The 25,545-nt window shown below is 37.7% G+C and overlaps 2 protein-coding genes across 4 annotated transcripts in view; one reads left to right on the forward strand and one right to left on the reverse strand.

Annotated features, from left to right (window-relative positions):
* Positions 1–1,223: 1,223 nt before the first annotated feature.
* BET1L (Bet1 golgi vesicular membrane trafficking protein like) lies at positions 1,224–4,673 on the reverse strand. Its single transcript, XM_070932146.1, has 4 exons — positions 4,445–4,673; positions 3,619–3,710; positions 3,320–3,376; positions 1,224–2,197 (listed from the first exon to the last, which is right to left on the reverse strand). The coding sequence occupies exons 1-4, from the start codon at positions 4,461–4,463 to the stop codon at positions 2,030–2,032; spliced, it is 336 nt and encodes a 111-aa protein (XP_070788247.1). The 5' UTR covers positions 4,464–4,673; the 3' UTR covers positions 1,224–2,029.
* An 86-nt stretch (positions 4,674–4,759) lies between these two features.
* RIC8A (RIC8 guanine nucleotide exchange factor A) overlaps positions 4,760–25,545 on the forward strand; it is a 28,234-nt gene continuing 7,448 nt past the window's right edge. The window contains exons 1-8 of one of the 3 annotated variants that reach the window (XM_070932117.1): positions 4,760–4,851; positions 12,133–12,200; positions 12,412–12,593; positions 15,535–15,582; positions 20,002–20,616; positions 21,966–22,060; positions 23,425–23,575; positions 25,152–25,247. In XM_070932117.1, the coding sequence (XP_070788218.1) occupies positions 12,510–12,593; positions 15,535–15,582; positions 20,002–20,616; positions 21,966–22,060; positions 23,425–23,575; positions 25,152–25,247 (1,089 nt within the window). In that variant the 5' untranslated portion in view covers positions 4,760–4,851; positions 12,133–12,200; positions 12,412–12,509. Of the gene's footprint in view, positions 4,852–12,007; positions 12,594–15,534; positions 15,583–20,001; positions 20,617–21,965; positions 22,061–23,424; positions 23,576–25,151; positions 25,248–25,545 lie in introns of those variants that run through there. The other 2 variants (XM_070932133.1, XM_070932125.1) reach the window with 2 other exon arrangements.

Genomic DNA, 25,545 nt, shown 5'->3' on the forward strand with positions numbered 1-25,545 from the left:
CCTGCTTCAGAACTATTTCACAGAACTTGCTATTCTTGCAGTAAGTCACATTAAAAAATATTTTGTATATCACTTTACTAACTTCGTTTAGAATAAATAAATTGGAAAGTCAGTGTCTACTTTGTCCTTTTTTTCAATGAAAATTAATTCTCCATTTATGGTACACAATATGGAAAATAGAAGGCATGGCCGGCTGGGTAAGTCTGGGAGTTGAAAGTCCACTCATTTTAAAATGGCCAACATTGAGAAAAACTGGCCTAATGAATGCTCTGGAAAATTGGGAATGTTGTCATAATGTTTAAACTTACTTTATTTTCAAATTTAAATACAATGTGAATGTTACTATTTCAATTGTGAGATAAGTTGCAATTCAGATTCACCCACAAAAGAATATTCACTTGGTTCAAGTGAAAGGTACATGTACACCAATTACAGGAAGATCCAAAATGGACCAGCACTGGATATCCTGTTCCTTCTATTCTTTTCCCCCCCACTATGGAATCATATATGGTGGCAAACTGTATTTTGGAAACCAAAAGTATTGATGAATCAGATATGAAATAAAAATCTTGTGTTGTACATCTAGAGTTCTTTTCAGTAGACAAATACACAATTGCCTTGTTACAGGTAGCCCTCAACTTATTATAACCTTTCTTTTAGTGACCATTCAAAGTTACAATAGCACTGAAAAAATGACTTATGGCTGTTTTTCACACATACAATTGTTGCAACATCCCCATGGTCATGTGATCAGAATTTGGACACTTGGCAACACACATGTATTTATGACAATTGCATTGTCCCAGGGTCATGTGATCAGTTTTTGTGATTTTCTAACAAGCAAAGTCAATAGTGAAGCCAGATTCACTTTATAACCATGTTACTAACTTAATAACTACAGTGATTCCCTTAACAACTGTGGCGAGAAAGGTCATAAAATGGAGCAAAACTCACTTAACAATTGTCTCGCTTAGCAATGGAAATTTTGTGCTCAGCTGTGATCATTAGTTGAGCAGTACCTGTAATTGTACATACTATCTTGGCTTAAATGCTGCTAATGTTTTAATAATAAACATCAGAAGGAAAACATTATTGATGCTAGCGAGATGAGAATCAGTAAGCAATCATTAGTTGTCAAAATACCTCTAGAACTACAATGAAATCCTATGCACGTTACTCAAAAATAAATCTTATTGAATTCAATAAAATACAGTTTAGGAAAATATGCATAAAATTGAAATTTTAATCTAGAATCAGTACATCAAATTAAAAAAGAACCTTAAGGTTGATTTGGATAAAGTTTAAAAAATGAAGATATGTTAACTTACTACATGGTTAGTACAACTCAAAACTGGCAAATCAGTTAAAGGATTGATTAGAATAGAAAAAGAAAAAAGCAGAAATAATGTCATATATTCAAGGTGTTTTCTGTTTTGTGAGTGCTTTAAGTCCAACTCTGTTCTTCTGCACACCTCTTTGAGAGTTAACAAGCAAGGATCATTGTTTATAGTTGCTGGTTTATCCAAAAACAGTGATAAAGCAATTTTGCTTTAGAAGACATTCCAATGTGACAGACTACTTCTAAAAAATGCACATATTCCAACAACAGTCTTTTAAGCAACACTTTTTTCCCCATCAAAATGGGCATTAGAACATTTTTATTAAACATTGTCAGGATTTTCCTGCTGAACCATAAACTGCAGAAAGCAAATCACCATTATGCTTCCTCTTTCACCAAGTAAAGACAGCAAGCTAATACAAGGGCAGTGGGAAAGAGACTTCATTTCAGTGAATTGTGTTGCATTTGAGCTTTCAAGTAGAGAGAGACAACATCATATCCCCTTTAAAGAAAAAAGATGAGTTTAGAATGGAGAGATCATGCTGTAGTTCATAAAGGAGCTTCTGGGTTACTGTGAAAATTTAAATAATCCTTCCCAAGATACACATCTGAAGGTCATTCACAGCTCCATTTTCCACTACCACTTTTTTCCTTCAACTAACATCCAGTACAAAACTTTAATAATTTCCCTCAAGTTCGTGTTCTTGTTACCAAATAATACAAGATGAAGAAGACAAGAACCAGTCCACCAGAGACATAACAGAGAAGCTTGCGGTTGTCCCTTCCTGACCGAGTCATAGTAGAGAAACGCTTCACGCTTCCTGTGAGAAGACCTGTCACGCTCATAAAATCAGAATCCTAAAACAAACAAACAAAGATAACTGTAATGCATTATAGATTAGATATCCCATTGCTCAAAATAGCCAAGAAAATCTAAAATCAGAGAGATTTTTTTATTCCCATTTAAAGAAATAATTAATTAAACTGTTAAATATTTGAAAAGAAAATTCTATCAATCATCTTGTTCTTTTTCTTCCTTACTCTTCTGGTTTTGTCTTTTAGAATTGTGTTTTTATTTCCTTCATTGTATTGTGAGCAGCCTAGTCATTCTTCAGTTGGGCAGATCCTAATCAAATCAATTAAACTGTAAACATACACAAACATACTTCTTACATTGGCAACATTCACAATGTAATACTATAGTGATGCTGCAGTATTTTTCACTATGAATTTTCTAACATTATTTATCCTCACAGTTTATCCAATAGGAGAAAAATTACATGTCTGAGGTCCATCATTCGTTTTTATTAATAATGAACAGACTCTTAAACTTAAGTCTTACAAAACAGTGTGATGAACAGAACATATCATATGCAAAAAATATTACAATGGATAATATAAAATGAAAACTAACATGTGCATGAAATAACAAGCCACAGCTGCCATGACTGGTTGTGATTTACCAGCATTACAGACCACTTGTTATTTTTATAATATGCAATAGCCTACACATGATTTGTACTTGCATACATGGAAATGTTTATATATAGGAAATCCTTTTGAAATTGACTTCACCAATTTGACTATACAAAGCAGTTTCTTAAAATATTTATATATAATGAGCAATGCTTCATTGCTCCATGAGCAATGGAGACCAAAGGTTCATATTTGACTTCTTTTAGAAAAGTAGCACACACAACATACATCTCTGGGAACTCCATGGCAGGATAAAATACATTGGTTTTTGTTGTTGTTTTGCTTTGGAATGAAGACAAAATGACGAAAGTTGCCAGGAAGGAAGAAAGTTTAGTAGTAATAACTTCTTTAAGTGTGATTGGTACAATCTTCTCACAAAATCACATTTTTATATAACTCAAGTGTATTGTACGATATTATATAACTCATCCTTCACAGGATGAAGGCACAAGTATATGGAAGGTTTCACTAATAATTCCACATGAACTGCAAATAGTTCTTTACCATATGATCCAGGTACTGGTTTTCATCCTCAACATCTTTGTCAATGTCCAATGCAAGCTAGATTTAAAAAAGAAGAAATTATTGTTTTTAACATTCTCATCTTTGACATATTTTAGTAATAATACTGATTTCGGAAAAGATTGATCAAAATTACAATTTTCATTTCTTCAATAGTAATAGAGAAAAAAAAAATCCGGCATAGAGAAAAAAAATCCAGCATAAAGGAAAAAAATCCAGCATAGAGAACTCATTATAATAAGCTAGCAGTGAAAAACTAACAGATCAAGTGAGCTACCAACCGATTTTAGACGGGTGACTTTAGTGGCTAGATTTTCTGTCATGCGCTTATTTTCCACATCTAACATATCATCCACCGCATTTGTGTTTGGACCTGCAAAAAAAAAAAAAAAGAGTCATAACTTAAGAACAGCTAAGAATACATGTAGGAGTTCATAGAAAAGGACAAACCTACAGATCTCTAGAGAATTTAACACACACAGGGAACATTTCCCAAAAATCCAGCTTCAAAATGTTATTGAGCTGGCAAGAGTTCAAAAATAAATACTTTTGTAAAAAGATAAAAACAATGAAAAATGGCTATGCCACCAAAGCCTACCCAGTTCCATATACCAGGGTATCCTATCACCATTTCGTATGGTCTCCTGCTTGGGCAAGGGGGTTGGGACTAGAAGACCTCCAAGGTCCCTTCCAACTCTGTTATTCTGTATTTTACTATTGCTGTATTTTACTATTTTACTATTGCCTTTCTTCAGCCCCAACCAAGACCCTTAAGTGAAAGCAGGAAAGCAGGCGTAGTGGCCACGGAGAGAAGAGAACGGAGAAGTCAACTGTTCTTCCCGGAGGACATTCTCTCCTGCCAGCTGCCTGCCAGATGTTCCACAGACGATGGTGCCAGTCCCCATCCCCAAAAGGTTGGAGTAATGCGAAAGGAATGGAGAGAACTCTAAGCAGAGGATGGCTCGAAAACACTCCTTCCTTATTTTGCATCCCTCTCCTCTTCCAAAACTAATGGACCTGTCAAGGCAATGAAGAAAAGGAGAGCCGCGGCACCCACTCGCTCTTTCCCCCTCTCCTCCTCCTCCTCCTCCTTTTTTTTGCACTCACCTCGGCCCCAGTCCGCCATGGCCGCTTCCTGCCTCCGTGTCCCTCCGTGTCCTGCTCCGCCCCCCGAGAAGCGGAGGTTTGTTTTGGTTCGCGGGAAAGAGGAGGACTCTGGGCCCGGCTGCAGCAGCGGATAGGTCTTTGGGGGAAGGCGGGCTCTTTGGCCTAGGGAGCCTGACGCTGGCGGGGTGTTGCGCGTTGCCGCTGCGTGTGAACGAAGGGAGGGCTAGCCTGTAATAGGAAGCGGGCGCGGGCGCCCAGGCAAGCGGGGCTGAGAGGGGCACGGCAACCCTCGCGCGCGGAACGCCCGTCCGTCTCGGGAGCCAAAAGGGGAAGCTCCCCGCTGGAGCGCCTTTGGAGTTTCCGCCCCAGGCAGAGAAATGCTGCGGGCGACTTCTTTATTACGCAACGTAGGTAACTTCTGCTCTCGGGGGTTCCAGGGAGGCTTAAGTATAGTCTCCCCCCTTTTTCTGCCTCCCCTCCTTTCCCGGTCTCGGTGTCATCAGGCAAGAAGCATAAGTAGCAGCCCAGGGCTTCTCGTGCGTTGTTAGCGGGGGGACTAAATATGAAATAATGGTCTTCCCACGACGCATTGACCCAGTAGCTGACTCAACCTGGCGTTAATTGGTTTACGGTTCAGTGTTGGTTTAACAGTGCCTTAGTTGGGTAAACCAGGGTTCAGCTTCCCAGGGTTTTGGCAAATGTGCAAGGTCATAAACAAGGGTTACTTTTCATGATTTAATAGCAGAGGAACACACTATTCTGGTGGTATCAGCTTTTTTATTGCAGAAAAGATCCTTGATTAAAAATTTGCATTGGAGTTTAGTGGGGGGGGGAGGAAAAAAGGAGGACACGTCGCAGTTTCAATGGGGGCATCATTTTATGGGGTGTAAATTGGCAAAGGTCCCATTTCCTATCAGTGGGGAAAGTTTAAGTGGTAGTGCTCTGTGTACTCTCCATGCTCCGGGAAAGCTGGAAATCCTCCCGTTTCTTTCCTTGAACAGCACAAGCTAATAGTGTCCCATACTTGCATGTTTCATATAGTCACATCTGTCCTGTATTGTGCAGGTAAAAGCAAGAAATATTTCTTTTAGGAAAGTAGGTGTCTGCAGGTGTATAACATTGAATGCCAAACCCATCAACTACAGCTTTAGTGTGGAAGTGTGGAGTCATAATTACCGTATACTGCTTCAATTACTTCCATCTAGGAAATTTTTGAGCATAAACTGAGTGACCTGATAGAGCTCCATAGGTCAGAACCTAAAATTATCTTCCCTTCTCATTTTCTCTGCCCTAATATGTTCTTTTTGTGCTTTTATTATTGTTGAAAATAGTCATGGTCCTCCTGGAGAAAGTATCTGTTGGTTGCTTAGAGATGATGTTGACTTTGATGGCACATAGCTAATTGATCAAAAAACAGTCACAACTTAGTTTACTAAACCTGCATTAAAAAAAAAAGATGAGTAGTTTCACATGTTATGTTAAGGTGGGGGAATGGTGGCTCAGCAGTTAAAGACCCTGAGCTTGTCAACTGGAAAGTTGGCAGCCTTTCAAGTGCCGTGCAACAGGATGAGATTCTGTTGCTTCCCCAGCTCCTGCTCACCTAGAAGTTTGAAAGAATGTATATGTGAGTAGATAAAGAGGTACCATTTCAAAGAGAAGTAACAGCATTCTGTGTGCCTTGACCACATGACCACCGAAAAGGTCTTTGGACAATGCTGGCTCCCCGGCTAAGAAACGGAGATAAGCACCTCCCCTTGAAGTAAGAAATGACTGGACAGGGGAAACCTTTACCTATGTTAAGGCATTATTGTGACAAATCAAATGCAATTTGCTTCTCTTACTTGCAAAGCAAATCTCCTTTGGAATAAGTTGGCCTACAGAAGTGCTAACATTTGTTCCCAATATCTTGTTCCAGTTGCAATGCTGCTTGAGAATTAGATGATTGAATGATGCTCTTTTACAAAACTATTTGTGAATGTGTTGGCAATAAATATATTTTTTATCCTAGCAAGCAAGAATGCCCAGGTGTCACATGCAAATATGATAGTACAGCAGTAGCAGGTGTGTTGCTCAGCAGAAGGGGAAAATAACTGTAGTCAGAGCCAATTTTATTACAGTGATTTGTATATTCTGCAAAAAGCAGCATCAGTGATTTAAAAAAAAAAGATCAAACACTTACTCAAATATGAATGTATTTAAGAGACCCATATTCCAAACGTTAGATAGGATTAAGCTTGTTTTAAAAGGGATGCTCAAGTTTTAAGGGGTGAAATGGATGCACGTATTTATAAAGTGTAGAATATTTATATTACCACTTCTGCCCCATTCCCAAAATGCAAAAATGAATGCAAAGGTCACAAAAGAAATGCTAATAAAATGTAGTTGTTGCTCTTCTGTCATAGATGTAAATCAATAATTTCAAATAAAATCCTGAAGTGATTTTTAATACTTATAATCTGTTACTCTGAACCTGTCTTAATTAAGTTATTTTCAAACTTTAACAGAAAGGAGCTTTTTGTCTTAGACTTGCATCTAAGGTAGAAAGAAAATGATTCTGTTAAGATCAAAAGAAAAAGGAGAAAAGCTAGGAGACAGTTTCCTGAAAAGGATAAAAATTTATAGAGACAGGGCTTTCCAAACTCAGATGAATTGTTATGGAGTTGCAGAGTTGCAATAAATCCTAAAACAATTCAGTGTTCAAAAAGATCTCACATTCCCAGAGATGTAAGCTAGATTTTGGGGCATTTCTTCACCAATAACTAGATACGGGTTATAAGAAGATGATGTGAAATGGGGAAGTTCTTGTTTGTGATGTCCCATTCCTATATGTAAATGGACTCCTTACATAGTTGAGAAAATACATTTGAACCTAGTGTGACATGTAGCCAACATGTAATGTGGATGAAGGGTAATAGAAGTGAAATAATAATAAAATGAATTCTCTCTCCTCTCCATATTTACCAAAAAGAGATCAGTTTAAAAAAGCCTTGTCCTACATTGGGCTACATCGGCAATTTTCCCAAGGGGCCACATAAAAAACTGGGACTGTTGTGTAGGGCCGAACCAATAGTGCTGTGAAGGTGTGTATGGACCCACACGTAAATTGAAAAAAAAGAACACTCGCCTTCAAAATAAAAGCAATGCAGTGAATTGCGTGCATTGCATATACTTATTTGCATTTGATTTCTAATTTCTGATTGATTTCACGTGGGCAAGACAGGGACAGCCAAAGGGCCAGATGTGGCCCAGGGGCCATAAAATACTCACATACCAGTAGTTATAAGGTAGTAGTAATTCTTGACTCATTCTGCTAAGAATTTATATCAATGCCTTTACAAGATGTACAAGTAGTCCTCGACTTACAACAGTTCATTTAGTGATTGTTCAAAGTTACAACGGCACTGAAAAAATGGCACTTATGACCATTTTTCACATTTACGACCATTGCAGCATCCCTGCGCTCACGTGATCAAAATTCAGACAACTTGGCAACTGACTCCTATTTATGATGTTTGCAGTGTCCTGGGGTCATGTGATCACCTTTTGCAACCTTTTGATAAGCAAAGTCAATGGGGAAGCCAGATTCACTTAACAAGTGGGTTAATAATTTAACAACTGAATTGATTCACTTAACAATTGTGGCAAGAATGGTCATAAAATGGGGTAAAGTTCACTTTACAAATGTCTTACTTAGCAACAAAAATTTTGGGCTCAATTGTGGTCATAGGTCAAGGACTCCCTGTATGTTCTATTAGATGATTTTGACACAATGCTCACATACCCTCTAAAGAATTATTGTTCGTTGTCTCTAAAGCTAAAAATTCAAGTCTTTGTCTGAGCTCTTATTCTTTTGGATGCCTTCTCATGTACTTAATGTTGTCTCTGAATCAAGATCCAATTGGATACAGCTGACAGTCTGTTCAGTGCCATGATTTAGATTTTTTTTCTGTATAGTTTTGTATAAATTCTTTCCCATCAGCCTTGGGCAGCTGTACAGTAGCTGCAGCTGAAGGGAAGCTTGTTAAAGGGGTGGAGCTCCCTAGAGATCAATTCTTCCTTTGCTATAATTTGTGGATCAGTAACCCTGCATTACAATTCCCCACTGCTCCCTCTGTTTTTCTGCTAGTAAGATTATCCAGGAGAAAGAAAACACCACCAGTGTCTTCTCACTCGAAAATTGCATTAGGAGGATTAAGGGAAAATAGGATAGTTGCTTCATTCAAAAAACGAAACAAAAATCTTGCTAAATAACTATGTACACAAAAACAGCAGTGCTATAAAGAAGGTAACTTTTGCTTTTTGCTTCTAATTATTCTTAAATTTACGGTTTTTAATACAGGACGCTGGTGCTGGCTAGAATGGAATTTAAAGTGAAAAAGTGTTTGTCTTCTATTCTTGCTAGTTAAAAATACTGATAGTGTATAAAAAGGCTATTTTACACAATCTATTTTAAATAAATTGTCCATTATGCTAAGAAGAGTGGATGAATGGGTGGTGGAGGAGTGTGTGAATGTTTTCAAAGGAATCTAGATGTTGAATTTTGAAGTAGACTCACTATGTAGGTAGCAGTAATACCACTCAACAGATCTAAAACAGACCTGATTCTAATCTTAACAGTTTTCCAATTGGTCAATTCATCTTTGTGTAAAGATCTTGTCTGTTTTGCAGTGTTCCACTATATTCAGTTTGCAAATCGAAATTTTTAAAAAACCCGAAAGAGCCTTTTTCAAAATATTTATTTTTTTCAAAAGAAAATCTAAAGAGATAGAGTTACAGGTGACTGTTACAAATTTAGTGGCAAGATATGCCAAGTGCACTTTTTGTCCGAGTGTCTCAGACTTAGTTACAAACACTGTAAGATGAAGGACCTTGGTGCACAATCTATTACAGCTCTTATCCTGAAATTCATAATGAATTCTATGACTTTCAGGATATGAGTTGAGCACAGGGGTACTCTTTGTACTAGAAATAAACATATCTGCAATCTATTCATTGATGTGCATAAAGAAACCTGGTCGAAACATGTAGAGAGAAATAGAATGGCTTTGTTTTTGATGAATAATAAATAAACAAAGTACAATTTATATATTGGTATATAATGATTATTCATTGCTATTGCAATAACAATAGCAACAAAAACCCTGACAAAAAAAAATCAGAAGTTGGGTAGCATGGGGAAACCAGTTTCACCTAACAACTGGGCTACTAACTTATCAACTGCAGTGATTCACTGAACAATTATGACAAGAAAGGTAATAAAATGGAGCAAAACTCACTTAACAAATATTTCAGTTAACATAAATTTTGGGCTCAATTGTGGTCGTAAGTTGAGGACTACATGTACTACCGTTCTCCTGATGTTTTGCTCACTCTTAGAGTCAGACAGCTGTACAAGAAACTCCCCCCTCCCCTCCCCCCCCTCCCATGGGCCTCTGTTTCCCCATTTCCAGTAAAGGGAATGAATTGCGTCATGGCAGTTTTTGGTCCTTTGGTCCATGGTGAAGAAAAGATTGAGAACTATTGCTCCATAGAATTCCCTATTTTTATGCTTTAATCTGGTTTAATAATTGTGGTGGAGACTTTTCAAAACCCAATCATAATTCCATAATTCCTGGCTACTAAATTGATTTCAGAGGATTTAGAAGACAAATGTGTCCCTAATTTCTGATAAGTAGGTCAGTAATGATTTAGATGAATCAAGAAAACAATGACAGAACTGTGAAACACAAATATTTAAGATGATATACAGGGATAGCTTTCCTCATCTTGGCTAATTGTAATGCCTGGGACCATATTGGAAATTTTTATCAGTTATACCTGTTAACAAATCAAACCTGTAGATTTAAAAAATTGTATTGAAATTATGTGATCATAATTTTCTGTAGCATTTTTAAAAAATATGCTAAATTAAAATGCCATGAAGTTCTTTCCTCTCATGATTTCAGGGCTACAACAGCCAATTCCAGTTACAAGTTATTGGCTGTATGTAGATATTACTTGTGCTCGGTGAGGAGATATTCTGTACATGTTCTCTGCACAGAAGAAAGTTGACTACAATATTCTAATTTGTTTTTAAAAATTTTCAAGCTCTGCTGCATGTTTATAGTATGAGTAGTCAAATGTTGTTGTTGTTTCTTTTAAACAATTGTGGAAGGATATGAAGCATTTGTAATCTACAGATTGCTTCAAGCTTTGGGAAACCTTTTGCCAGAACTGCTGATCCTGGCAGTTGCTCAGTCATATACACATTTTGGCACATTATTCCTCTTTATTTAAATGTTATTCCATGCTATTCTTGAAATTTGCAAATAAAAAACAACAAGCAGTTTACTTATTTTAAAGCCACTTCATCATTTCTGTGGCAACTAAGTTGCCTGGTGTTTTCCTTAACAGATATGTAAACTGTGAAGGACAAACACTTTAGAAAGTGAGAAGTGACTGAAATAGTAGCATTCATGATATTCTGGGAACTGTTATTTGCAGTTCTGGTTTGTACCGAACAAATTCTCTAATAGTTTCTGCCTCCCTACACAGAGAACTAGGGAGCACTTGCTAAAGGTCCCCCTGCTATGGGATACACATGAGGGGGCCTGACCACCAGATCCTCATTGGGAATCTCCAAGGTGTTGTTATTTAATTTTCAATTTGATTCAGTCTGAGTAAAGGTAAAAAATTAACAATTCAGGTCCTAACCAAGGACCTAAGAGCTGTTAAGGTAACATCTTAAGTATACAGGCAATTCCGAGTAGAGTGGATTTTTTTTGCAAAGTCAGAATATTCAGATCTAATGTTCAAGATTTCCATGTATCTAGGCAGCCCTTTGGGTATTGCTCCAGGGACTCCTAAATACTATTGGTACAACCATTGATTTCTTCCTCCACAATTGCTCAACTTCAATTTGTAAATCACGATATTTTGGGGGGGTTTTCTAGCCTTTTTCTCTTCAATTCATGTATCGCCTGGTATTGCAATATCAATGAACCAGACATTTTTTCTTTTCCACAATAGTGATGTCAGGCGTGTTGTGGGCCAGATGTCTGTCTGTTGTTGTTGTTATTCATAGTACTCTTAGTTAAAGCAGTGTTCATTAAATTATTTTCATATAATAAATATTTGAGGGTTGATGAACAATCTAAAACTTCATGAAAGGATCCATAAGCTGAACAGTTTGGGGGGGGGGGCGCGCTAATTTAAATCATAAGGTTAAGCATTATGATTGCGGCAAGTTCTTCTAACATCTGCCTTGACAGCCTGCCGGTCCCTTCCCCTGTCACAGTTGTTACCATCACATACTGTGACATGCACTGTGATTAGCATGACTACTGGAGGGTTACAAACATATATCTGCATTCTTAAACAGCTACTGTCTTTGTGGTGACACAGACTGAATGTTGGACCTAGAAATGCAGAGAACTTGGCAACCAAAGAGTTAAGGTTGTAGGGTGGAAAGGTTACCCCCACCTCATGTTTTCTAAGCAGGATCAGAGATTTGAATCTGTGGGATGAGTCAGTTTGAGAGGTACTCTGATTGGTGAGCACAGCTTTAGTACGTTTTCAGACCTCCAATGTTTTTTCACCAGAAAATGTATTGCCATCTGAATCCAGCAAGGAGATATGGGTGGTTTTGCTGGGAGTGCATCCTTTTATTATCATAGGGGAATTTCTTTCCTTTTGTTTTATATTTATAGAGAGAAATGAGGACAATGGGTGGAGGAGGTGCTTTGAGGAGCTACATCATGCAGTTATCTGTTTTAAGGTAATCCTCGACTGGCGGAAGGGGAGGCTAGCTAGGTAATGCTTTGCTCAAAGGACATTTATTAAATGCTGAAAAGCCCAAAGAGGAAGAGGATTAGTGTGTGAGCAAGATAGCAAGCTACTGGCTGGTTTTACTGGGAGCTTTCATCTGCTTTGTACTTTGGCATCCTGGAGTGGCTAGGCTTGCTAATGTTCCTCCCTCTTCTCATCAGCTGTCTAACAAGGACTCTTTGCATCAGTAAATATCCAGCCACGCCACAAAGCTTTCTACTACATTTCACTGCAGTCGGCCCTGTTCCTCTGGGCAGACATGACACTCCAAGCTGTGCTAGAGACTGTAGAAAATGGGAAGCAAGATACTGTCCTCAAAGTGCTACAGATCTACAACCAGGAGGTGAGTTTTCATTGAGAATTGAGGCATCCTGATGGAGTGTTGAAGAATTCACATTGCATGTTTTAAAGGTATTCTTGTGACGCTGCCTTCAGTTTCATCTGCCTGTATTATTGGGCAGTATATTCTTGGTATTAATCTTTTAACCTAGCCATTTGGGGTTACTTTCTCCCTTCCTTTCTCAAAAATGAACTGCAGCTGGGATGCAACAGTGAAAGTATGCTCTTGTGAGAGAATGTCTCATGCCAGAGAATTGGTGGGGATGAAAAAGGAAAAAAAAAAAGAAATAACTGACAGACAGGTGTATGAAATCCACAAATCCACAGTCCTAGGAAATAGTGTATGTAAAGAATTATGCTGATTATTACTGGCTTAGATAAAATCTATTGTAACCTTGGAACTTTTCATATAACAAATGATAAAACAAAATAAATGGTTGTGGTGAGGCTAAGTGTTCATACTTAGTCACCCTCACTTACTTCAAAATGTTACACAACCTGAACTATGTCCTTCAGTATTAAACATTTCTAGGAACTTGAAATCAAACTAATGAATATGTAGTTGTGAATTGATTTATATTTGATTTTATCATGGATACTTTTTGCTCTGACATCTTTGTGACTTTCTCTGCAACAGATTTTCAGAATAGCTGCATGTAATACATGTAACCCCAAATGTTATTTTCATAGAGGGGAATGAGAAGGAATATGAGTATCAATTGGTAGATTGCATTCTCTTTATATACATCTGTGAAGCTGCTATACAGGTAGTCCTCAACTTACATCTAACGATATAAAGGGCCACCCCATCAATAAAGGGGGTTTATGATCCAGATTCAAGGATCCAACAATCAGATCCCCTTAGCAATCCTGTGACTAAACTTTGGGCACTTAGCAACAAAGTTGCATTTATAATAGTTTGTAACATCCCACAGTCATGTGACTATTCTTTTTTTTTAATTGAAAAGTTTTAAAATGTTTTACAAATTCTCCCCCCTCCTCCCCCCACCCATTCCCTTCTCCCTCCCCCCCAACTTCCCAGAGCAAAATACAGGGTATTGCATCATGTGACTGTTCTTTACGATGTTTTGCCAAATGTTTTGCACTTTCGATTTTTAGCAAAATGGCGCCCATAGTGAACCATTGATTTGCTTCATGATTGCAGTTTAACAACTGTGGCATTCACTCAATGACCATACTTTATAACCTTCACTTAATAACCTAGGCGATTCGGTTAACAACTGCTCCAAAAAAGTAATAAGATCAGGTTGGTCATATGACTGTCATGACATACAATTATAATGGGCAGGCTTTATTATGATTGTTGTATGTCAAGAACTACCTATCTACTACCTATTTGGCCATTGTCCATCAATTGGGAGGAGGTCTCTGAAACTTCAAGCAGACTTTTTTAAAAAAAACATTGTTGACCATAAAACCTTCCTAACTGGCAATACTGTGAGAGAATGAACTCTGCTACTCTGATCTGCCCAAAATGTTCAACCGGGAAATTTTATCTTGGTGAAAACTTTAACTGCAGTAATGATAATATCAATACTTTTTACTCTGGGAGATAAAATATCAGATTATCTTGTCTTTTCAGATACTGATATTTTTAACAGTTTTGTTTAGAGAAAATGTGATTGTAGTTCCATTGTTGCGCTACAGAGAAGTTGAGACCTTCGTTAACATGTTTCTCCATCAGTCTCAGTATCTGGTGGGTAGATGCCATTCTCAGAAAACACATGAATGATTCATGGATACCTCTCAATATGGAAAAAGGCTAATGCTGAGGCTTTCTAAGAATTTGTGCCAGATAACTCCAGAAGGTACTGCATAATGGATAAAGCAAAACATATGGCAATTCCTTTCCTAGTTAATAATAACAGAGAAATATATCTTGTTCCAAAAAGACCTGATATAATTCTAAAAGTAGCAGTTGTAGCCCATGTTCCTCTTTCAAGCTGTCACCACTGAAAAGTAGCTGAGAATGGATTGCTTAATGTGCTTATAGCTTCCAACTAAGCTATAGTAGTCTGTTGAGAACAATGTCAAGCATACTTTTTCAAGATACTGCAAGCTGGAAATTTTCATTTGCGGTAAAATATGCTATGATAAATGAAAATTCTTGGATTATATTAGAGCTGATGTCTCTGATTTCAGTAACCAAGAAAGGCACACAGATCTAGTCTCCTTATAAATAAACTGCTGTAAACTTATGCTTTCTATTGCCAAATGCAGTGAAGTCTATTAACGGACTTCCAAAGTGGAATAATAGTTGTATGAATACAATTTAAATAAATAAAACAACTGAAAAAGTTGTTTCAATTCCCTTCTTCAGAACATGATTGGCAATTGGGAAGAAATTTCTATTAAGGTGAAGGTATTTGCCATTTGGGAAAATTTGGACAAAATCCCAGTTTATGAACTGGGCCACCTGGGAGATCATTACAGGCTAATGAGAAATGCCTCGGTTAGAAAAAAAGGTAATGGGAGGCAAACCTATGCATGAAGTCTTGCTCATTATCTTCATCTGAAATGTGCAATGGTAGAAAAAGTTTGGTAATCATGTGGTCCACATTTAAATTATAATGTCAAGCCAGTGCGTGTTTGAGCAGACTATTTACCTTAGAATGTGCCTCAAAATATTTTACAGTGCCTAGAGTTTATTTCAAAAAACAAGTAGTCATAGAAATATTTTTTTAAAAAGATAAGTTTGAAAATAACTGCCCCAATTAATAAAGCTACTTAGAAAGTAATAATCCATCTTACCTTTCTTTTTCTTTCCTTCTTTACTCAGCTTAAATATTTAATTGGTTAGCATCTGAGTAGCTAGGTATTTGGAAGAAATTGAGTAATTGCCATTTGTTTAAAAAAAAACTCTTACGTTTTGAGAAAATTATTTTCTTAATTCATTCAATGAACTTCCATTTTTTCTTTCTCAGAATTCTCATTGTTTCACCTTTGATGATGAAGAGCAGGAAGAAAGAAAGGTATGTTGTTGTCTCATTGTTTGTAGTCCACCAGGAATATTGGATGAGAAAAATAATAATTTCTGGATTCTGGCTGTAGAAAGGCATGAACTATTTTTCACTGTGCAAAATGGAGAGCGGGAGCATAGCCATTTTAAGGCATATTTAACATAGTACACAGTTTTGCTTTTGAAGTCCAGGAGTGCCTACAAGAAGAAAAGAAACGCTGGTAATGTCCAGTGAGAATTAAATCCATCTGGGTGTAAGGATGGTTAAAGTATACAACAGCCTGTGGCCCTTTAGATGTATTGTACCTTTCAGTAGTCTCAGCCAGCATTGCTAATGATGAGCAAAGTGGGTAGTTGTTGTCCAACTATATCTGAAGGGCTCCAAAAGACCTACACTGGAATACTTTGGTAGCTGAACATCTTGTTCTGATTTTCTGTATGAGCTTATAAGGCTTATCTCTATCCAAGAGAGTGTCTGCTTGTGGATCAATCAGTATCAGTTATGTCGATTAACTCAAAATACAACAAGAAAAATTCACTCATTTACACATACGTACACACATACAAATACATAGAGCCTCAAAATATCAGATGTTCCAGCTGTGCAGGTTTCTATTTTTAGGTTCCAATTTAATCCAGCATCGTTTTCCATTTGCCAGTACAGACCAGATTTTAAATTCCATAGCTGGCAAATTGGGCACAGATATTGTTGGAGCAGCAATGCCAAAAATGCAGTGACTCTCTTCTTTCTTAATTCTGTGGAATCTCCTAGCATAAATAAAGATCTGGAAATGCTGTGATCAGTTTAAATAGATTTCCCCATTTAAATAAACCTCTTTTCTTAGAAACTGTGAACATACAACAATTAGAAGTACCAAATGTGACAGTACACAGGCACTGCTTGTAGAAATTACCCAAAATAATTCCCCAGATCTTGAGAAATCACTTGGGTGAGCTGCAACCAACTGAAAAGACGCTACTGAGTTATATAGACCAAGAGTCTGACAAAGTAGCTTAATTTTATTTATTTCCCATCTTTATTATTTTTACAAATAACTCAAAGTGGCCAACATATCCAACAGACATTCCTCTTCCTATTGTCTGTGTGCATGCTGTGTCTAAACAGAAAAAAGTACACACACATATATTCTATAGTAATAAGTATTTCTGTTCACTGTATATCATTGTACATCTTAACATCCAGATGTAACTCTTCACAGCATATGGCATTTATAAAATACAGAAAGTGATGCAAATCCTCTTGCACACACCAGCAAATTGTAAAGGAAATGATCATTGGTAGCAGCTAGCAAGTAATTAGACATCAGATGCACTTCATTGCAAAAATATGATAATGCATTAAATGCACTGTAACTTTGATCAGGTGACAGCAGTGTTTGTGATCTCTCTCTTCTTACCATTACATACCATTGATAAATACTATTTACAATCTGCACATAATACTGCTCTTATATCTATTTTAAATATTACTATTTAATAGATAACTATTGAAGAGCTATTAACTGTTTTAAAAAGCATTGCTGTTTTTATATATTCACAATATATAAAGGATTGCTTTATATGGTTTGTTCACTTTTATTGTACTGTTGTTCAGCTTGGAAGACAAGATGGATGGGGTATGTAACAGGGTGATCAAAAGAAGACAAGTTCTTCATTAAACTATATTCAATTTCAAGACAACTTTATTCATGATCAGAAACACACACCAAAAGCAACAATTCTCTTTCTTGGATTATTATTATTCAACAATAAGAGTAGAAATGAAGGTATCATCTGCATTCAGATACCTTTCTTCCATTTATTACTGGAGGAGAAAGCTGGTACAGCTTGTTTTCTTTTCCTCTTCCTACTTATCAGATGCTTCCTTATCCACAAATGTTATGGATAGTAACTTATTACATCAGTCCCAAAGATATTTAAATCTCACCACATTTATCTATGATGCTGCAACATAAATCTGCTGTGGTAATAGATTCAGGGGACATCAAAGGAGAGCTCACAAACTTCACTGAGATTAGTCCTCAACTGTATCGTTACAGCTAGAAGAAGTTAGCATACTGTAGAGCACGAACCTCTCTTGACCTGCTTGCCTGCTGTTGAACATGCTCTTGTCTACCAACTGATTATATAGAGAGGGAGCAGAGCTGTTTGTGCTCCATCTTACTGTGAGCTGATCATAAGCTTATCCTTTCACCTGAGAGTAGGGCAGCCCATCAATTCCTATGCTAGGCTAGAGCCTTAAAAGTCACACCACAAGATTCCATATGGTAACAGCAAATTTCTCAAAGGGGGATCCTGCCCAAGAGCCAAATGCCAACCTAAAACGGTAATAGGTATAAGCTGCATAAATAGCTCATTGTCATATTTTCATAATGGAAAGGAGCCAATGATGGCATACTTTAATACCATCCAAAGTGGTGGGAGCAGATGGGAAGGTCTCATACTAAATACATTGGTTCTGTATTTAAGAGGCAGGAGTAAGCTATTGAGATTTCATTTATTTATTTTTAAAATTTATATAGCCAACCATGTCAGACAACAAATTACTCTGGGCAACGTACAACAAAGTTAAAAAACAACAGTATACAAATAACACATATTATTAATTAAAAACATTAAATAAAATGTAGCTAAAAATTTAAAAAAAATTTTAAAAAGGAATGTTAATAATAATGGAGCTACAGCACCAATTCCCTGAAATCCTGGACCTGATAGCACAACCAGATCTTGAGGGATTTTCGGAAAGTCAGAAGCCTAACCTGGGGAAGTGGGGGCGAGGGGGAGGATATTCCACATAGACAAGAAGACCTGCCACCTAGCGTCCACCAAATGTATCTCCCTGATGGAATCTACAGCATTTCCTTTTTATTAGATCTGGTGGGATGGGAAAATGTAAAAATCAGACAGTCCCTCAGAAACCTTGCCCCGGGCCATGTAGGGCTTTAAGGGCCAAAAGCAGCACCTTGAATTGGACCCTGAAACAAACTGATAACCAATGCAGCTCAAGGACCAGAGGGGTAATGTCTTCTATGAGGAACACATATAAATGCCTGTGCTGAAGGTTCCAGATACTCTTCAAGGGCAGTTCCATATAGAGATGGAAAATGTCTAGTCTGCCCATCTGGGAATTGACTGTTTGTCGTGCTTCTGGGGCCACACTGCCTGCAAAGTGACAAAAATGTCTATGTTTGATGTCTGAAAAACTATTGTGGAAAACAAATAGCTACCTGCTGCATTGTTGAAATACAGAGAGCAAAGTCAAGTATGTTTAGTAAAATTAATTGAGTCTGAATGCATTTCCCTCTTTTGAAATAGCGCAACTCTATGCTTTACATGTACCCAATTTAAGTAATCATTGCACTGCTAGGCTTTGTGTTTCTGGTAGTGTTATGACTAAGGCCCTTTCCCCACTTACATCTATCTGCAGTACAGACATGCCCTGGCATCCTTCCACCCCCCCCCCTTCCCCCAAAGCCCTCATGACATTGTCACAAGCTGTGAGTAGATAATTTATCATTGGAGGAACTCTGCCTCCTGAATCTTGATATTTGTTTCCCTCCTTTAGCCAAGGCAGAGTATACTTGGTAATTAAATACTAACTACTATCGGTATTATGTGGGGTGACTTCCACAGAATCAAAGGTGAAATAATGAAAAAGCTGCATACGTGTCATAAGAGGTCATAATACACAAACAAAAAGTGCATGACTGTGTGATATTGCTTTCTCTATCCCCTCCACTCCCTTACCCAATGGCTCTGCAGATAATCTCTGGAAGGTTTTGCTGATTTGCTTATTCAGTCACTAGTTACTTTTTAAAAAAAAATTCCTGACTTTTTGAAAGGCAAACATGTTGAGGGAAGACTGAGGTAAGGGGCTGAATTGCTGGCTGGCTGCCATCTTGTATGTCTTTTTCACTATAACAGTGATGCTGTCAATGCCTCACTGCAGGGAGAAGAATTACTGTTCAGTCTCTTTGCTGTGGAACGTTCCTCCTTCCGCTTTTCTCCCTCCACGTGTCAATCTGCATTAAATAATCACTAAGCATGCTCAGTCATCATTACATTATTTCAGAATTTCCATTTCCCTTATGTTATGTAAATCTCAAGAATTTCTCTGAGCCTACTATATAGTACTGTCCTTATGGTGCTGTTTTGTCTGTATAAGAAAAGACATTTGCAGCTTAAACCTAAGAAGTAGAGGCACATTCTAATTGCTGTGTGTCAACTTGTGATATTATAAAGTGGATGTTGTAGCAACATTGGTTATATGCAGATAGATACGTTAGAGTTTATTGGACTTTTGAAATTGTACAAATGCAAATATAGATAGTCCTGTTGTCTTATGCAGAAGTTCATTGATACTATTAGATCTGTTCTTTTATCTCTTTTTATCTCCTTTCTGATATTTTAGAAACTGGCTATGCTTCTGATCAAGTTCTTGGAGAGGGTTCTCCAGCCTTCTTGTCAAGTGACGTGCTTGGAAAGCATACGAATTCTGTCCCGGGATAAAAAATGCCTTGGCCCTTTCACCACCATGGAAAGTCTGAAGACACTAGCCAGGCATGCTGGGATTATTTATAGGGAAGAGCAAATCCTGGAGGTTCCTGATCTGGATGTAATTCTGGAGGCACTTAAGTGCCTCTGTAATATTGTCTTCAGTAGTCCCCGGGCTCAGGAACTGATGGCTGAGGCTCAGTTTGTGGTGGGACTTACAGATCGTATCAAACTCTACAATGAGAGAAACTTCCCCCATGACATAAAATTCTTTGACCTGCGCCTTCTCTTTTTATTGACGGCACTAAGGGTGGATGTTCGGCAGCAGGTTGCACAAGAACTTCGAGGTATTGGTTTAATGACAGATACCCTGGAACTTACACTGGGAGTAAAATGGATTGATCCTCATGAGGTAGCTGCCAAAGGGGATCCTTCCCTGCCATTACCTCGGCAGGAAACAGAGCGTGCTATGGAAATCCTGAAGATCCTTTTCAATATCACTTTTGATATCAACAAAAAGGACGTGGATGAGGTAAAACACCCAGAAGTGACACTGAGTAGTTCATTCATAGATGTCTTGGTCTTAGACTCTAGAAAAAGTGCAGAGAAGAGCAACAAAGATGATTAGGGTACTGGAGGCTAAAACATATGAAGAACAGTTGCAGGAACTGGGTATGTCTAGTTTAATGAAAAGAAGGACTAGGGGAGACATGATAGCAGTGTTCCAATATCTCTGGGGTTGCCACAAAGAAGAGGGAGTCAAACTATTCTTCAAAGCACATGAGGGTAAAACAAGAAGCAATGGGTGGAAACTAATCAAGGAGAGAAGCAACCTAGAACTAAGGAGAAATTTCCTGACAGAACAATTAATCAGTGGAACAACTTGCCTGCAGAAGTTGTGAATGCTCCAACACTGGAAATTTTAAAAAGATGTTGGATAACCATTTGTCTGAAGTGGTGTAGGGTTTCCTGCCTGGGCAGGGGGTTGGACTAGAAGACCTCCAAGGTACCTTCCAACTCTGTTATTCTATTTCTATCTATTCTTCACAGGTAGTCCTCAAGTTATAAACATTTGTTTAGCGACTGTTCAAAATTACAATAGTACTGAACAAAGTGACTTACAGCTGATCCTCACCCTTAATAACCATCGCTTGAAATCCAGCATGTATTTATAATGGTTGCAGACCCCCCAGGATCATGTGATTTGTGACCTTCCTGGCTGGCTTCTGACAAGTCAAAGGGAGAAGCTAGATTTGCTAAATGACCACACGATTCACTTAACAACTGCAGTGATCTTCTTAACGATCACAGCAAAAAAGGTCATAAATTGCTCATGACTCATGTAACAGCCATCTTGCTTAGCAACACAAATTACGATCCCAATTGTGGTGATAACGTTGAGGACTGCCTATATTCGCCATTTCATTTCACGTATGATTCCTATAGTTAGGGACATGTTTCAAGTCTTCCTGGATGTCCACATCTGGGATACACCAGGAATGAGTTCCAGAGGAAATTTGCATTGCTCTATTTTACCTTACAGCTCTCCCCCTTATTTACTTAGTAATGTCTACTGACATACATGAAGAGACAAAGGGAAACAAATGCTAGATAAGGCAGTTATGCTAATTCATCTGTTGATATGACTTTACAATTTGTCACAAATTAGGGAACCAGGAATTAACAGATCTTTGTTTTGTGTATGCTGATTTGATTTGCAGATTTTCAAATCCCATGTATGCCATTTTCCCGTTGAACTTAAATGTATGTTTGGTTCTGAAAATGCATTGCTAGAACAGTCTGTGTCAATAAACAGACTGCCTAAAATAAAAATGTGCTCTTTTCTCATACTAAAAGGTTTTAATTTTGTTTTTGGGCCAGGAAGATGCTGCTCTGTACCGACGTCTGGGTGCCCTTCTCCGTCACTGCCTGATGATTTCAGCAGATGGTGATGATCGGACAGAAGAATTTCACAGGTGATTGTATTGCCAATAAAACAAACAAAAAATACATAGAACAATATTAAACGATCGATAACAACCACGACATTGGTAGGTTTAGTAATAAAAGTAGGGGAGGAACAGGGAAAGCCTGGTAGTAGCTAACTATAGAACAGCTAAATAAATTGGGCTACGCTGCTTAAAATATTTTTCCCCACTATTGACAAAAACCATGTATCTCATCAATTCATTACTGCAGATTAGGTATAGATTTCTCCTTCTTCTACATTTATACTGAAATAAATGTAGTATCCTGCTTATGTGGACCCTAATACCTACTTGTAAACCACTACTTGATTTTGAGATGGAAAAAAAATGAAACATTGACTTTGGGTTTTGCTGATTAGTTAAGTTTGTTGTTACAGAAATGTTTAATGTTTAATACATATTATTATGTAAAAGTAAAAAGTTGAGGTTGTATGTTTAGAATAAAAGTTATATTCTAATAACTAAGAGTTATATTCTAATAACTCTTGTGCTAAAAAGAGTCAGAAGTCCGTTTTTCTTTCTTTTTTCCCCTTTCCCCTCCCTTTTCCCCACTATTTTCATTTGTATTTTATACTTCGATAAGTTTAATAAAACTATTAAAAGAGAAAAATGTGGACCCCAATACAGTATACAGTAATTCTTAGTAGTGAAAAAAGAATGTTATGACTGAGATTGCTTTAGCATTGAAAAATTATGCAGCTTGTGCAGTATTAAAAAAGTAGAGTTTTTTAGTATTCTGCTTGATGTACTTGACACAGCCAACAATAACTTTAAATAATTATAAACATTATCAACCGGAAATATTTGCTGTTACTGCTGAAAATTTGTACATATCTAGTACACAGGAGAAAGCCTTTTCTAGTGATCTTAGGGCAGGAATTTAGGAAAATAGTGAAAATGCATCTTTTCCACCACTTTTCATTAGTTGAACTAACTTTGATTTCATTGATGTAAATGGTAATTTTGCCTTGAATTGAATTTACTCTTGTATTTTATCATTTGTGTTTTGATCAATTGTAAACCATGTTTACATTGTTGTATAAGGAGAGACATTGATATACTGTACATTTAATAAATAATAGTATGTGGGCACATTGCACATTATGAACAAGAGATCTGGCAAATTTGTGACTTCTACTGGACTTCTAAGAATGGATATATAACAGCAAATGGAGAAGATGATGGAAGCTTGAACTATAAAGGAAGGGTTTGCTATTGTTTTATATGGCACAATTTGAAATTTGTTCTCCTATTGCTAAAACCTAGAAAGTACCAGAGTTTTCAGAATGAAGCATTCTTTCATTTATATTGGTTGCTAATTTTTCCTGTTTTGCCTTGTATCCTGCCTTCAGCCATACAATCAACCTTTTGGGCAATCTGCCTCTCAAGTGTTTAGATGTTTTGCTGACTCCCAAGGTCCACCGGGGCTCCCTTGAATACATGGGAGTCAATATGGATGCTGTCAATGTTCTCCTGAGTTTCCTTGATCGACGTCTTGATAGGGTAGGTAAAGCGAAACATTTTCACAACTTCCTTGCTTGTCCCAAGCTACTTTGATTTATGATGATACCCATGTTTGATTAGGATTCATTTGAGAGTCCATCCTGTGCTTAAATATATGTCATTTACCCTACCACACGAAGATGAAAATCTCAATTATTTATCATTCTCTAAGAAAATTTATGTAGTAGCAATCAGCCTGGTACAGGTAATCCTCGACTTACAACAAGTCATTTAGTGAGCATCTGAAGTTTCAACAGCACTGAAAAAAGTAACTTATGATTGTTTGTCACACTTTGGACCGTTGCAGCATCCCCATGGTCCCGTGATCAAAATTCAGATGCTTGGCACTTGACTCATATTTATGATGATTACAGAGTCCAGGGGTTATGTGATCATCTTTTATAATCTTCTTGCACCAATCAGAAAGATATCTCTTAATGCAGTGTTTCTCAACCTTGGCCACCTGAAGATGCGTGGACTTCAACACCCTGAATTCACCAGCCAGCTCTGCTGGCTGGGGGATTCTGGGAGTTGAAGTCCACTCATCTTCAGGTGGCCAAGGTTGAGAAACACTGTCTTAGTGAGTCCAGATGCTTCTGCTTTTCATTAATACAGGTAATCCTTGACTATGACTATAACCTGTCCATCATAGTCAAAAGTCACAACAGTGATAAAGCAGGTCACCCACCCATGTAACGCACCCAATTTTATGACCTGTTTTGCAGCTCTCATTAAGCAAACCCATTGTTACCATGGGATGTTTTTGTTGAAAATGAAGTAAATTCTGGTTTTCTACAAAAACATTGTAAATGGCAATTATGGACTGCAGGATGTTGCAAATGGTCATAAATGCGAGTTGGTTGCTGAGTGCCCAAAATGCGGTGACTGTGGGAGGGGAGCAGCCATTGGAACCAGGTCATAAGTACCTTTTGGGGAGTCCATTATAACTTTGAATGGTCGCTAAGGGACTGGTGATAAGTCAGAGACTACCTGTACATGAAGCAACTCTCACCCAGTTAGACATTCATGCAGAAGAATATTGCTTTTTGCATGCATTAATGCTAGGATTATTCATTATCTTAAAAAAAGAAGACTCCCTCAAGTCAAGCTGACTTCTTAGTGATGAACAAATGTGTAGGGGCTTTTGGCAATAATACAAAGGTGGTTTGTAGTTGTCTTTTTCTGGGATTTTTTTTTAATATCCTGGTCTAGACTAAATTATGGGATGCCGTGATAGTTTTCTATCTAATTACTAACCAGGTTTGATCCTGCAGAGCTTTTTGAAATCAAACCTTGACTAGATGCTGCCACCTGCTAGGCCATTCATTATAAAAAAAGCTATACAGGTAAACATTGAACATAATAATGCCAGGACATGAAATATGTAGTAGTAGTTGCTAAAAGGGAAACTGGGGAGGAAATTTTATGTAAAAATGAAGCTTAGATGGCTTTCCTAAAAAAACATTTTTTTGTCTTGGTCAGAGTGATGTAGTCTTTTGCCGACCTGCACCATTTTTGTGCATGGAAAACTTAAAAAGAACAGTTAAATCTGTTTCTTTTTACGCCTCTTTCACAGGGTCATAAACTCAAGGAGAGTCTTACCCCGGTGTTGAACTTGCTGACTGAAAGTGCCCGGGTCCATCGACAGACAAGGAAATTCCTTAAAACAAAGGTACAACACGATCCAAGGTTCATAAGGCAGTATTCACGAAAGCCAGAAAGATGCACATCAAAGCAAACAGATGTTCCTGGCAAACATTACTTCCCCCAGCGTCTGGTTAAATCACCCTTCCCCATGTGTTCCTTGTGAGGAGGGATGGGGCTGCTTCCTTGCAAGCTCCTCTGTGACTCTGCTCTCTTCTTACCCACGGATTGGATGGGGGAGGTAACTGTTCTTCATTAGTGGTGGTCTGGAGCTTGTCATCTGTTGGATCAGTGCACCTGCTCCGCTCCTCCAGGTGGTTTTCCAT

The sequence above is a fragment of the Pituophis catenifer genome, unplaced genomic scaffold (assembly GCF_029215685.1).
Source record: "Pituophis catenifer annectens isolate HBS135680 unplaced genomic scaffold, rPitCat1.0.hap2 SCAF_1, whole genome shotgun sequence".
NCBI lineage: Eukaryota > Metazoa > Chordata > Lepidosauria > Squamata > Colubridae > Pituophis > Pituophis catenifer.